At 36.0% G+C, this 15,903-nt stretch overlaps 1 protein-coding gene across 5 annotated transcripts in view; it reads left to right on the top strand.

Annotated features, from left to right (window-relative positions):
- Window positions 1-15,903, top strand: part of LOC106718410 (leucine-rich repeat flightless-interacting protein 2) — a 35,632-nt gene that overhangs the window by 7,477 nt on the left and 12,252 nt on the right. For 2 of the 5 annotated variants that reach the window (XM_045686789.1, XM_045686790.1), the window contains exon 1: window positions 13,925-14,325. The exons of 1 other annotated variant lie outside the window; for it this stretch is intronic. In XM_045686789.1, coding sequence (XP_045542745.1) covers window positions 13,942-14,325 — 384 coding nt within the window. In that variant the 5' untranslated portion in view covers window positions 13,925-13,941. Of the gene's footprint in view, window positions 1-3,561; window positions 4,424-13,924; window positions 14,326-14,977; window positions 15,139-15,903 lie in introns of those variants that run through there. 2 more of the 5 variants (XM_045686791.1, XM_045686793.1) reach the window with 2 other exon arrangements.

Genomic DNA, 15,903 nt, shown 5'->3' with positions numbered 1-15,903 from the left:
AACAAACTTCTAAGCTTCTAAGCTTCTAAGCAAAACATGTTTGTATTGGCTAATGACAAAAAAGCTGTGAACGTTGTGTATAAGGACATTCTGTAGTAGGTATATTTTACATTGCACCCGTGCGAAGCCGGGGCGGGTCGCTAGTAAGGTATATTTTCTTGTTACTATTATGTTTAACTAATTATCGTTGGGTTATTTTTTAACACATATTTATTAGGGAGTTGTAATTCGGAACTATTTCCATAATTTAAGGAAAACCGGTTACTTATCAAACAACTGTCTTGTTTTTAACGTTGATGTAATTTTGTCAATTAACTGTAAACAATTTTATAATGACTTAGTTCGATGGTATTTGTATCTTTGGAAGTGTTGTGTGTGGTTTTACATTTTTGTTCTTCTGAATTGAATAGCAAGTTATATTTCTGGATATACGTGGAACTTTAAAGCGCTTCTTGATTCCTAAGTAAAGCTAATTACTTGTATAATCGTGGTGAGTTAATTATTCATCTATCTATCTAACTCAGATACATATATATATATAGTAGGATTGTTGAAATATTGTATTATTTTATACTCTCTTATTAATATTTCTATTGTTTTTATTTTTATTTCTTGTCACTGTTCGTGTGGATACCGATTTGGTTTATTTAGCTTATTTCTACCCAAATGTTGTCTGGCAGAGATCGCTGCTTAGCGATAAGATCGCCTTTTGTGAAAATCCTGTTGTACCTACTTTCTTTTTTGTAACTCCATGATAGTGCACAATAAAGTATATACCTACATGTATTTATATTTGTATAGATTAATTTCTTAATTCAACGTTAATTTGTATTAATATTTAATTTTACGCAACCGGTTTGCATACAGTGGCCTTAAATAGTAAAATTTAAAGGTTAAATAAAGAACCAATGTTATATAATTTTATAATAATAGGTTTTAAAGTTACGTAACGGGTAGTGTTGGAAGTGGGAACAACGTCCTATCGATCCTGCGACCCAATTCTGGCTAGCGGGAGTCAACGTCCTGCGCCACTGCTACAACATATAGCTATATAGGACCTGTAGTCAGCAGCCACCTACGCAACCTCATTATATTCCAGTTCCACTTCAATTGAAATGTCCTAGAGCAGGATTCTCATGTTTAGTATATGATTTTTAAATATTGCGCTTCAAAAACTCTCTTCTCTAGCTTCTTAAACTAGATTTGTATTTTATGTAAATTATTTCGAAATTGAAATTGTTTTTTTTTTTTGTAAAAAGCTTTGGATCATGCCTTGTTTGGTTATCAAGCCATGTCAGACGATATACCTATTAGGTTATCATAAACTCTCATTAAAATAGTTAAAATAGATTTTTAACAAGTTAAAATATATTTATGTAAATGGCAAGAATTTTCTAATTGCTTTTTATTAACAAAATAATATAGGCTTCAGAGGAACGTAGACGCCCCAAAGAGTAGGCGTACCTAGGTCTAGGTTTTGACGTCAGCGCAGCATTGATCGGTCTGCGCCCCCCCCTCCTGTCCCCCGGCTGATGAAACTCGACGGCGGCTGGCGTAAGCCCCCAACCCCTAAAGCCCCCCAGGACCCCCAGTCTCGGGAAATCGAGAGCACATATACCCCCTCATGCTACCAAACAACGTGACTGCTAATACTTTTCATCTATTAAATAACTTTTCAATGTAATCCCTGAACTCTAAGCTGCAAGCAAATAAGTACATGATATTAATTTTATTGGTCAAAGTATCAGGCGGTTCTTTGAGGTTACACGTTCTTGGTCAATTAAGTTCAAACAGGGTATAGCGTCCATAAAATAGACCTAAGATTTAGTCTAGATATGACGGTAGATGATCAGGTTGGAAAATGATCATTAATTTATGGAAGATTTACTGTTCATACTTACTTACTTTGAGTATTTTTTTGTCCATATAACTAAAATTTGAAGATAATTACTTAAAATTCCTTTAATATTATTTAAATATTAATTCACGACCGTTATAATAATGGGAATTTGTCATGTTACAACATCTTGGGGAAATGCGTCCTACATACAATAATAGAACATCACCAACTAACAAATTTAACTACACTTTAGTCGTTACAAATGTTTGTAATAATATTTAAACAGATTACAAGTTCGTGTACAAAATCTAGTTTCTGTTGCGGAATGTATAAAGTATTCTAAAACTAATTTTAATTACGGCATGTTATTTAAAAACATGCAAGGTCTCTTAATTTGCATTAGATACGGAATATTCGGAATATGTACAATCGTCAGATTGTGTTTTAAATGTAAAGGTAAGGTGAAAATATACCTATTGTTAATGAAAATATGGAAATTTAATTGATCGTGCAAATTTTAATAGAATTGAAACTCGATAGTAATAAACTGACTAACTGTTGGAGAAAGCACGGGTCAGTAAGAAGTGCGACATTTGAATATATACTTAACCTTCTAAGTTTTAATTAGTTTAAACTCGTATAACTCTTGAATCATGCAGTACTTATTGCTAATAGGATTTATATAGATAACTGGCTGTCGCAAGATAACGTCTGTGCACAAAAAGAAAAAACTTGAGAGGTGTCAAGGGACACCCGGATGGAACGAAGTTCCTTTCGATTAATTAGTGAAGGAACCAATGTTTATTCTATGAATAAAAAACTTAAGTCTTCACAAGAAGTACATTTTATTTCTATGAATTTTCGTTACATATTGTCACGACGTTGCCATGGTGAAGTAGCGCTCATTCGTCGTTAACATACTTACTATAGCAGAAAGTGTCGTGACAACTTTTCGTAAGAATTTTTTCCGTCTAGCCCCCTTTCACAACGCGAGATAAGGAACTTCGTTCCATTAAAAAGAAAAACTAAATAAGTAGCCTATGTGTTCTTCCAGACTGTTCTACATGTGTGCCAATTTCATTAAAATCCGTTAAGCATTTACGGCATTCGCATTTATAATATTAGTAAGATTGTACTATAGATGTTCTTTTATCGTAAAAAGTAGTGGGTTGGGGTGCAAGTCCTCCCCCCGTTCAATGATGTTGAGTTCGTCCGCCATGTTGGATGCATTTACTATTACATAGCTATGATTAAAGTATGTATTACATGAAATATAGGCTAATGAACTAAAATTAGGATTAGAACGGGCATATTTATATAGTTATATAATTTTTATTTTCAAAAGCACTTCCGATGTTGTACATATGTTGACATCATTGTGCATTGGATGGTCGCGGTTTAAATTGAGCAATATAATACAAATTAAAAACAAAAGTAATTAACCAGTTATTTTATTATAAGAATAAAGTTATTAAATATACTTCGGTAATACGTAATACGTATAATCTTATATTCCACAAGGTGCAAATAATATTATCGTTGTAACTGTACTTATGCAGTCTTGCTTTTTCAATAAGCGACCCAATAAGATAGAGAGAAATTCGGCTCCGTCGAACCGGTTGCCCCGGTCCCCAGTCAGTATAAAACGATTGTTTACGTCACGTGTACGTTTAGCTATCTACGAAAAAAAATAGGTTCCGTAAACCGTTAAACCCCGGAAAGGATGAACTTAAGTTCGCTATTTATGAAAGACGTGCGATTGCCTCAATAGTCAGCTTCAGTGCAACTCTTGCGCTCGGCGCTGTTAATAATATTCAATATAAAAACTTTTTTACCGTTAGCTGAACATTCACCGGGAAATTGCTTCACGGAGTGCGACCCACATTGCTATCTAACGCATGATCTCAACACCAACTAATGCGCTCAATTGATGGTATACTAAAATAAAGTTGTAGTTCAGTGTCTGCGCTAAAAGTGCATTTCTCCAGCACATTTCGCGTGACATGGGATGAAGGGGGATGGGTTTGGGCGGGCGGTCTGGAGGGGCGCCGCCGGGGGAGGCGCGTCAACGACCGCCACTCGCCGCACGCCGCCAGTCTGCGAGAGCGCCTGGAGAACGTTCCGTGCAACCGTGCAGCTCGCTTCGTCTCGTTGGCGTCTCGGGCCCCCACGCGCTCACACCGCGATTGTTAATTAACTAAGACACGTGCGTGCTCTTGACGAAATCTCCTACTGTCACGTTGAAGTGCGGACGTCGATAGAAATAGATTTACAAGCGACGCGTGCCGCTTAGTTGAACGGACGATGTTTTAGAGGCTCCATCGTTGCGTTGTCACGGCGATGGTGCGGTTGGGGCTGGCGATGGTGGTAGGAGTGGCCCCGGCGCTGGTGTCGTGGTGGCGCGGCCAACGCACTCAGCTGCCGCCGCCGCTCATCACACCAGTTTCGCCCGCCACCACGCCGACCTCGGATAAAGTACCGCGGTGGCCCCAGCATCGCTCGCTCTCCATCTCTGACTGCCTTCCCAGCAGCAGCGACGAGGAGTCGGCACGCTCAATCGTATGCCATGTGCGCCCCAAGATCGTAAGTAAACGTAAAGTAAACATGTCTCTTAGTTAGAAATGATACACATTTAAACTTGTAAGGTTATGGTTGTAGTTACTTTCTTTTACTTTAATAATATTCTGGCAAAACTTAAAATTACGATAAACTTAAAATCCATACATGTTAGCCTCAATAACAAAGGCAAAACTGGTGATTGCCATTCTCAGTAATCTTGAAAATCCTCAGACCTTCGCTCGATGCTGCAAAAACTTTTGCAAAAAATGTTGTAAAAACGTCGGACACTGCGCAATAAACATTTGCAAAACTAAACTTTATCTTGCAATGATTATTACTTTATAACGTTTTAATTGCATTACGCAATTTCCGAAAGTGTTGCGCTGTGAAATGTGCACGATCATTACAGTGCACACGAGATAATAACTTCAGTTACTTTATATTGCGTTATTACCTGTAATTACATTAGAGTCCGTAGCTTTAATTCAAGACAGATACTGCTGCTGTAAAATATCTTACCAGTGAGAAGAACAGCCACGTATCGTGTCAATCTGACTGAGATCTGACATGTTTTCCTCATTCAATAAAGTTCCTTTGATTGAAGGCTATTTTCTATTTTCCTATCGAAAGCAAATGACAGCTTTCAATAATAATCGTCACTTAGTTTCTCATAACGAAGTTTCCGCTTTTCGAAAGCTGTGAATTTCACCAGCGACCCGCGCGATGACGTCATACAGGTTTGTGGCCAAAGTATTAATGTTGCATACAATAGCAGTCATACAGCTTTGTCTGTGAGCTTACTCGTTGAGATTAAGTACGAATACCATGATGTTTAAACTTATAGGATATTCCACGTTGCATCAAAATGAGATTCGTGGTGTGTAAATACAACGTTCCGTTGATATTGATCCAAAATCATGTTTCGTTGTTTACTATGAGGTACTTGTTATTATTTATATTTATAACTTACATATGTCGGCTGTCAGATGTAAACATAGTTTTCGGTTACTCGCGGAATTAATAACTTTGGATGTTATGATATTTTAATACGATGCCTTATCCAATAAAAAAAAAATATTATTTATAAGCGTTCCATTTTACGGAAAAACTTTGGTGTGTAAAAAATAAGTTTTTTTTTCTCTTATTAAACTAGTATGGCAACCCTAGTGATGAGTCAAGTGCGTTAAATTTTCATCACAAGTGGGCCTGTTGAAGTGTGATGCTTACGGCAATTACGCTGATAGTCTTAATGACTGCTTGTTACTGCGAATGTTCACGAGGGCATTAATGTGTAAAGCTATATGAAGACTTGGTAATTATTTTATTGACATAATCTTACTAATATTATAAATTCGAATGTTTAGATGGATGGATGGATGGATGTTTGTTTGAAGGTATCCCCAGAACGGTTCAACGGAACTTATTGAAATTTAGCATGGATATAGAACATAGTCTGCAAGAACACATAGGCTACTCATTTTTTTTTAATTCCGCGCGGACGGTGTCGCGGGTGACAGCTTAATATTCTCCTACTCTCCTTAATACTCTCTATCTAACACATAATAGCTAAAAAATTTAGATACGATGGCGAATGAAGATGGGGAAAAAGGGCACGAAAATGTTTGTGCATTATGTTGACATTTTTACCTGTTAGTCACCGCATCGATGTACATTTAATAGATGCATGCTTTCATACAAGTTGAAACGTAAAATATGTATCACATTTAACGTGTTGTGATTACTGGCGTCGAATCCTGATTGTACCTGTGTTGCCAGAACAGTCCAAATTAAATATAAGGCCATTAAAATGTATATGTTTTATATACATGTATGATAACGCAATAGCGTGTTAAACCATTTATTATATTTTGGCACTTAACAGATATATGCCCGAATACTGAAACGTTACTTAAATATCTCCTTTCGTAAGCATTGCTTACAATTTAACAGACGTCAAAATTTAAGTGGTATACACAAACGCAAATCAAGACATGTAAGCGCGTGATTCCGTAAGTAGACGTATTATTTTTACGTCATGGCAACATCCTTTGTTTTCGGTCAAAGAGTGTATAAAAAATACTTGTTCTCGATTACGTTTTCTTAAAATTCACTTTACGTATCCGTTTCACGCAGCATGGCTTGGACAACCTATAGTTGTAAGACGTGTTCATTCCCAAATAGTAAAGAAATTTAAAATAAAAATACTAAATAATCAAAAATCAAAGAAGGTTGTTAAAAAATATCCTTTCTGTTTAAAGTATTTTTAAATAAAAAAAATTAAAAAATTTGACCATACTTTTGTAGAATGGAAAGCATCTGGCGTTATGTTTTGACAAGTTTAAATTAATAAAATTTTAATAAATCATAATATCATCAAGACACTTTTTAAGCAGTTTAAGCGGGCGCAGACAGATGTCGCTACAAACCTATTTGCGATTTCGATATATTCTCGTTCAGTCGGCATTTTTATATAAATACTAGCTGTCGCCCGCGACTCCGTTCGTGCGCAGTTAAAAAAAACTTTATAGGGGTATGAATAATAGATTTTGGCCGATTCTCAGACCTACTGAATATGCTCACAAAATTTCATGAGAATCGGTCAAGCCATTTCGGAGGAATACGGGAACGAACATTGTGACATGAGAATTTTATTTGTCCGAATGCGATGATTATGATGAAGCAGACATGTTAACACCTTAGATTTTAACTTTTAAGATAGCTCGCGACCACTCTTAAATTGTTGGCGTACTTAAGTCGACATGACAGTTCTTTTGACAGCAAAATGTCGTTGAGTGACGATCCAGTATAAGAAATGTGATATTGAGTGGCCTTTAAGCATGGTACGACTTGAGTGGCATCAAAGTTGAGATGCGTCTTTAACTGACTTACGAAAATTCCATATTGGAGTTTAAGCGTCGTCTTATAATTTAAGACGCTCTTACATATTTAAGTGACGTTTCAGTATTCGGGCAATAGTCTCTTTTTACTGAATGTTGCAACAACAGATTCATCACGTTTGAAATATTAAAGACTTTAAGCCATTGAAATAAAGCATAAAATCTTTGCAACAGACACGTAAATTAAGTCGTTTTGGGGATGCATTCCATTTCTTGTCAAGCAAGACATTACTGATATTGTTGTCGTTTCATAATCGCTAATAGACAGCGTAGCTTGTGTGAAAGGGACGGCTGCAGTTAAATAGCAACTGAAAACAAAAGAAGGCAATCTTTTAATTCTTGCCATCTTTTGGTGGCTTAACTTTTAGTGCGCCGATGTTTTTTATATTCCTAACTAGCTTTTACCCGCGACTCCGTCCGCGCGGAATAAAAAATAAAAAAAGGGGGTAAAAATTGTCCTATGTCCGTTTCCTGGTTCTAAGCTACCTGCCCACCAATTTTCAGTCAAATCGATTCAGCCGTTCTTGTGTTATAAATAGTGTAACTAACACGACTTTCTTTTATATATATAGATATTGTATATCGATCGATGACTCACCGTTAAAAACATAGTTGAATCTATGTATTGTTAATCGGATTTTTAATGTTTTGAATTATGTACATATATATGTAAGATAATTGTAATGCGTGTTATGACTGCTGCCAAGCGAATGTAGTTCATACGTGGTACGTTCACCTCTGCAATTACGAAAGCGTGAGATATCCAACGGAGTATAGTTACCATCTTTATGGTTTTCGTTGGAAAACGTCTTTTAATTAACGTCCCAATACATTCGGAGACGCAAAACTATTTTGATTAGTTTCGGTGCAGTGCAACTTTCAGAATAATTAATAATTAAAATGTTTACTCACATTTTGTAACTATACATTTTTGAATTACGTATTTGTAAAATTTGTTTATCCTTAAATTTAATTTAGGACGATGCGTATCTTACCCCGAGTCGTATAACATTTTAAATAATCGTCTTTCAACTATAGAAGCATTTTGAAGCATCGCAATATTTTTACATTAATACTAGCTGCTGCCCGCGTCTCTGTCCGCGCGGAATTATAAAAATAAAAAACTTAATTAGTAGCCTATGTGTTCTACCAGCCTATGTTCTACATCTGTGCCAAATTTCATCAAGATCCGTTGAGCCGTTCCAGAGATAATATTAGTAAGATAAATGTTATATTTTTTTGTGCATGGTTACCCGAAGAGCCCATTCGCGCAGCCCCCTGGCGGCAATCGTCGTGCAAATGTCACGATATTTACGTACGAGTCGCGTGCGCATCTCAGTACCGTTCGATGTTAAACAGTTAATCGTCCGCGATCGAATTTTACTTGCCGGTTGCTCACTTTTCCGCGCTTAACGACAATTACATCCTGCCTGCGCCTGTGTGATGAGTGGGTTGTGATTAAGAAAGATTTGGTGATCTTCAATCTCTTCAAAGTTCTTCATATTTATCAACGCAGAGGCACCAAAGTATATTTATCATTGCATATTACAAGGTGACTATTATTATTACATTTAAGAAGGGAGAAAGAGGGAGTAAAATGAAAATTTAATTTATTTTATGTTTTTATTGTACGTTAGGCGGCTATTATATCGGTAACCACAATGTAAAAATTACTGGTGGTTCAAAAAATAATAACCACAGTTTAATAAAATGACTGAATAGTGTTTCGTGTACCTAACTACCGTAATAACTACCGTATTGCAAGGTTAAGAAACATACCTTGATTTGTTACACTTCTTTGTTCCTTAATAAAGATAAATAAATCTTACTAACATTATAAATGCAAATGTTTAGATGGATGTTTGTTTAAAGGTATCTTCAGAACGGCTCAACGAAATTTATTGAAATTTGGCATGGATATAGAACATAGTCTGGAAGAACACATAGGCTACTTATAAAGTTTTTTTTAATGTCGTGCGGACAGAGTCGCGGGCGACAGTTAGTACAAAATATTTTCATCTTTTAGCTACTATATTAAATTTTAATGGTCGTTATTATTAAATGAATAGGTAGTAAATTTTTTCTTAAACGCTAAAATTCCGATTAAGCACAAATAAACCTCGTTTTCTTTAAATGTTATTTACTCCGTAACTGCTAGCATATTACTAATGGTGTGTTGGGTTACGGTTGGTTTTGAGACAAATGTCTCTGTAAAACAGATTTAACAATATGTTTTAAACGGGCATTTTGGTCTCAGAAACCAACGCCTAGTTGTTAACAATTAAGTTTCATTAACCCTATTTTAGTGATTCGTTATGGGCTAGTTGTTGCATAATACAACAGTTTCGTATTTAAAACTGCCTACGAACAGTTATGTCCGTGTCCGCATTGTACACGTCCCGTTGACCGTGTCAGTCCTGCGCCTTTGTTGGAACATCGTATGCGCGTGCGCAGCCGAGAGCAATTATATACAGTACAGGGAGATGAGATGCCGTGACTGATGTCCCACATTGTACAAACACAATAGAGATTAGGATTAGTGGGAGTGGGATAACAATTAATTTCGATGTCTAATAGCTTTAGCAAAGTTTATGAAGTAGTATGTCACTACGGAGGCTAATCATATTTCCAGTGATGAAACAATAGTTATCTCTGTTTTTTGCACAAAGAATGATAGGGGATGCCTATAAGTTTTTCTACCTGTGTTTCGGCAATGGAAACCCCCGGTTACTCATTCTTTCAACAACTGCAACCACTACGTACTGTCGATATATATATATCTCGAAGTATTTTGAAAGGTGTATATACAAGTATTATGTTGTCTTCTTTTAAGGTATTCAATTATTGTATGCTTCAATGTTTAATTAATATTTAGTTCACCTAATTGTAACGTTTCACTATCAGTTCCGTTGGTGCGTTACGTCACCAATTTACCCGCGATTAGTTCAATGTCGAATGTCTTGTATTTAACACAAACAGACCTCGTTTTATTAACGATATAAAATTATTATTAAACAAATATGTATTGCTATATAATTACAATTAATTGTTACAATATAATTAGAGTATACAGTTTACAGTCTTTTTAATGATATATAATATACACACATGCGGAAGCCGTATGTTTAGTGTGACTGCCAGTTTACAAATCGTCGCCAAAATATAATCGAGTATGTATTCGGTTCGGAGCGTCGGTGGCTCAGGGATTAAGCACTTGCCTTGCAATCTACAGGTCCTGGGTTGGAATCCTGCCATGTAAAAATTTCTTTTTCGATTTACATGTGTATAGGTACACTTATCCAACGTTCTTACGATGAAGGAAAACATCGTGATGCAACCTGCACATATCTAAGAAGAAATTCAAAGATATGTGTGAAGTCAACCAACCCGCAGGCTAAAGTGGTTGACTATTAGAGCTGATGATGATATATTATATAGAGTATTTATTTTAATTGTAAATATGTTTGTTTGAATTTTATGTTTATTCTAAATTATTAAGTTGCATTGGCTATCAATGTAAAACACGAAGCACATTTACGTTTTTCCTCTTTAGTATCCATCAACTATATTTCTCGATACATTGCTTTGTCATGTATTTCATGATTCAATTGTTTTATGAATATAAAGTCGAACCTGGATAAGCGAGAGTTCAAGGGACCGCGATATTTTTCTCGCTTGCAGAGGATTTCCTCTTAGGCCGATTTTCTCGTTTATGGAGGTCAGCCGTCACTTCCACACAATAACTCTCGTTTATCCAGGTTCGACTGTATATACATAAGACATTTGGATTGGGTAGAAATAAATCCTAGGTGTTCAGAGAGAACTATAGCTGTCGCCACATAAATATGACGTGTGCAGTTGAGTATGTTCCGTCTCATAGGATTGTAGCTTAATTTAAAGGTCAAGGTAGAAATTAAGTCCTATTATAAATTGTCGTAACCTAGTCTTGCGAAGGATTTTGCAATTTTCGGCTAGCTTTTATCGTACCTGATTATTCGTATCGTGTCTTATTCTAGAAAATATTTTTATACCATATTCGTATCGTTATAATAAGATCGTAGGATAAGTGTGGAAAACATTGGTAATGCAATCTCTGAAACTAGTGTACAAGTCGTGCGAAAAACTCGTTGAAATTAAATCAATTATTAAATAAACATTAAATACTTAACATTTTGTAATAAACACATTACACAGTGCTCGATTGGCAGTTTTAACATTTCGCGTAACACCTTAATAGTGATGTTACACTGCATCGAAGAGCGGAAAATAAATAAAAAACATTAAAATGCTCTTACCTTAAATTTAGATTAACGTTCAGTGGGTTTTTTAATTTACGTTAACTTTAAATTAGTGAACTTAGTGAATAAACAAGATTAATCATAGCGGCAAATGTAGAAATAGTAATTTCTTAGATTCACACAAGAAGTCATTAAAATAATAATGGAACAACAGGTTTCGTGTATTTTTATTTATTAGTAACAAATAATAATCTTTTTAATATTTAGAATAGTTTGTTGAACTTTTCATTTCGTACAGTACGTATCTACACAATGATGTGAAGTTACGTAATGTGGCAAATGTAATCTCATGGCTATTTGCGAATTGTATGAACATTGTACAGTGTATTGTCAGCTTGAGCAACGATTTTAAATTTAAATGCAAATTTAACAAATACCTTTGTATTTTTTTAAGGAAAACGTACTTAGCTAGTGTAGAATTCATCCATCCATTGCGTTACTCGTTACGCCCACTGCTGGGCATAGGCCTTCCCCAAAGATCGCTACGATGATCGGTCCTGTGCAACCCGCATCCAGGATACTCCCACAACCTTGACCAGATCATCAGTCCATCTTGCAGGAGGCCTGCCCACGCTGCGTCGACTTGTATGTATGTACGTTGACGATGTGTGGAATTCATGCATTAGTAAAAAAATTCGACAATTTTTTTTTTTGTACTTAATACTCAAACTATATTTTGATATTGGTCCATTTTCAAACCTTTACAAATGTTATAACGTTAGCTTAATAATTCATTAACAATAGTTGAAGGCAGCTGGAAATAGGTTCGAGTTAATTTTAGAGCACGATATGCTGTCGGCGGCTGATATACGATAGGAAACATACGTCCTTAGCATCGACACCACGAGTAGTAAATCTGCCGCGCAGGGGACGTTTCCTTTACGCAAAAGGATCGACTAGGGCGACCAGGCTATATAGTATTCCAGGATAATTACTGATTTTATGCCTTTCTTTTTTTTACTTAAAATATTTTTATATAATATGGAACATATTTGGCTTCGAATGTACAACAGTGAAATGGATTAGACCACCGTAATACTTGTCCATTATAACCATATAAATAAATCTAAGCCTACTTTAATATCAGCTAAAGACTTATAACCCTTTTAAATATGTCATAATTTTATTATACGAATGCAATACATTAACTTGATATAAAGTAAATCTACTACAACCTTGTCCGCTTTTCTCTACGAGTGAAGACCGCATCGTAATATGACAACGACATATCAAATATCAAATCAAGTAATGATTACAAATGGCTATTATTAATTTATATGATTAACTATTTTATAATATGAAACATGATTCTCAACTTGATATTTAATATTTTCATAAGCTTCAACATGTTTGTACCTCATTCTATTGCATAGTTAAGTATGTATTAAGTAGATTCAATCAAAATAAATACAAATATATAAACAGAGAAAATTGGATAAAGTTATGACCCGTTTTAATAAGTTTTTATTTATAATTTGGAATCTGGCAATTCTATTATTGCAATGACGTGAATTTAAGTTCTTCTAAATCTCATTGTCCGTAAAAATTTAAGTGTATTCTGGTAATCCCAGTCGGTTCTCAGTAAAACAAAGAGCGATTAATCATTCACCTTCGCGCAGGAGCGGAAGCGGACAGCGCTTGGACATGCTGCGCCACTGTTTTAATTTACTTTAATGCTTAAGCTAGTAGCCATTTATGGTTTCAAAGCTTTCTTTCATTCATACTCTCTTGGACTAACTAATTAGTTTGTTAAATTTCTATTTTCATCACATTTCCTTTCGATAAATAAAATATTTTTTCGATTCTTAGTCATTAATTTAATAAAATGACAGAATCGCCGAGCTGTGTTTAAGTGACCGCTCGTGTTATATAAAAAGCTAACAAGCAATTGCATATTTTTCTAGATGATTACTGTTATCCGCTTCCGCTTGCGCGCAGTGCGCAGTGCGTACGTAACGGTGGTGCGCGATTACGACAACGATAGCGCAAGCCGCAAGCGACGATCGTGCGAACTGACAGTCTGTTCGCGACAGCGCCGTCGACGCCCGCGCCGCGCCTCCCCATATGTTTGTAGCGAGACGCGCGACAAACATCCCCCATTGTAAACATATCGGCCGTGTTTACAAATAAACATTATGTTGATGCGATCATACTACCCCATTGTCAGCGTCAATTGTCCTCAGAGGAACGCGCGGTCAACTAGTGGCGACTGACGGTGGAAATTAACGATAAGATAAACAGAGTGCGGCATTTTATCGCGGACTAAACGGAGTGCAGTGCAAAAATTGCGTCCTTCCTTTCTACTCGAGTGCTATTGCATTAATAATTCTGACTATTCAATTTGGCAATGGGTCATAAATCTGAACAAACACCGGATAATAGTGACGAGGAGAGTGGTGAGGCCTTCACTGACGGTGATTTCGACGATTCAGGAGAAGAGGCTGTTATCGAACGTTCTAATGTTACCAAAATAAGTCAACTACCGATTAATGATACTGTCAATCCCAACGTTGATATTTGCAAAGTTAATGATCCAAATAATGAAAATCAACCTGTGACAAATGGTAACGATGACAACGCGGAAACCGTTGAAAATGTAGAAAACGGTCACTGCGCTCCACTGGACGACTTGGACAATTATATGGAGCAAGGCGTGACGGATGCGCGTAAAGATTCTCAGAGCGAAATCAATCCGTCGATAGTCGGGATTCTCGGAGACCAGCACAACCATGTACGTAGCGAACTTGTACATGATTAAGTTTCTTTATACGGGTATAATAATATAAAACGTTTTGAGGACGCAGTCTCTCGTTGATCGCTGCTTCCTAGTTTAATGTATCTAATTGGATCTATGCAGAATTTTTTTCAAGCTTAGTATATAAATATTTTATTGTATTTTCTTATCGCCGGCATTAAAATTGTTCTTTGTTTTTAACATTTGAATTATCTAGTACCGCATTGTTATAGATTTAAATCATTTCTTCGATTCGTGCTTTTGATTTACTACAGGTTTCTTATCATGATCTTATCAAAAATTCGTAGCCTTCATAAAAATTTTGAAGCCATAACAAAAGAACCTTACATACTCTTGTCGTGTGATTGTTTACTTTATTCGTTAGTTCTAACGTTGTTGGTTTAAGGCCGTACACATGTATCGTATGGAGCTTACATAAGTATCACTACGTTTACTACTTTTTTTTCTTCGTAACCGCTCTGCTTGCTCAGCCGTTACTTCTGTTAAAATGTTTCAGACATCGCGCCGGTAGACTGTTTGACCGTCGTTGCTTCAATTGTGCTAACCTTGTAGTGAAATTTTGAACTGTGACGTTTGAATTCACATAATTAATAATAGAATCTTTGTATTAATTTCAAGACTTATTGCGGTTATGTAATATATAGTTAAGATCGGCAAGTGTTGGCCAGTGCACGTGCGTCGCCGGTGGATGACACTCGTATCGAATGTAGTGCACGGCGACCTCGCCTCTATGTCATGTTTACGTTAGCAAGCCTGCTCAATGTGGCCGCCAGGTGTCTGTTCCTCTACGTGAGTAACTTGGAATATGTTCGTAAGATCGATTTTTGAGTGCATTGTCGGGACAAAAAGATGAAAAATTTGCAGTTAGTCATCTTTATCTTTGGTATCGATAAACAATTGAATGTTTAACATGTATTCATTTAAGTGCGTGTGTATAGTTAATGTGTGACAGTGATGTCATCGGTTTTGATGGCTTTTTCAGATATGCTTCTTTTCATAAATTATTAATTTTTTCAAACGACAAAATTTGTCATGTTAAAACCAATTGTCGCAGGCAGATCTCTGCCTGTAAGGATGGAATGTATCCAGCTTTTTAAATGTTTAAAATCTGTCCTTAGTCGTGTTTTGTTGTATTATATATGAACAGCTTTTAAATGTAAATTTGCTGCTATGTTGCAATTTCTTGCTTTAATAATGAATTATGAATTTCGCATACGAAAGGCTCCAGTCCAGTCCAGGCTGTTTGTTTATTTAAAATTTGTCGATAGTCAATTTAAAAGTAATTAATGTTTGACGGAACTATACGAGACAGTAGTCATCGTCATTTCCGTTCTGCGCACGCGTTGTATCGACAAACATGCTGAGCACGACTTATTGTTGTATCTATGGGCCTTTATATTTATTGAGCCAACTATTGTAGATATTTATGAAGTGTATTATTTATTACTAATGTCTACATTATATCAAGTAATAAAAAGCTTTATATAAAGTAAACGCCTTCACAAATGGCCTCAACGAAGCGAGCCAAAAACTACGCGCACATTGCTTCGTGTG

The sequence above is a fragment of the Papilio machaon genome, chromosome 4, assembly GCF_912999745.1.
Source record: "Papilio machaon chromosome 4, ilPapMach1.1, whole genome shotgun sequence".
NCBI lineage: Eukaryota > Metazoa > Arthropoda > Insecta > Lepidoptera > Papilionidae > Papilio > Papilio machaon.
The sequence above is the reverse complement of the archived record's forward strand: the minus strand, read 5'-3'. Positions and strand labels throughout refer to the sequence as shown.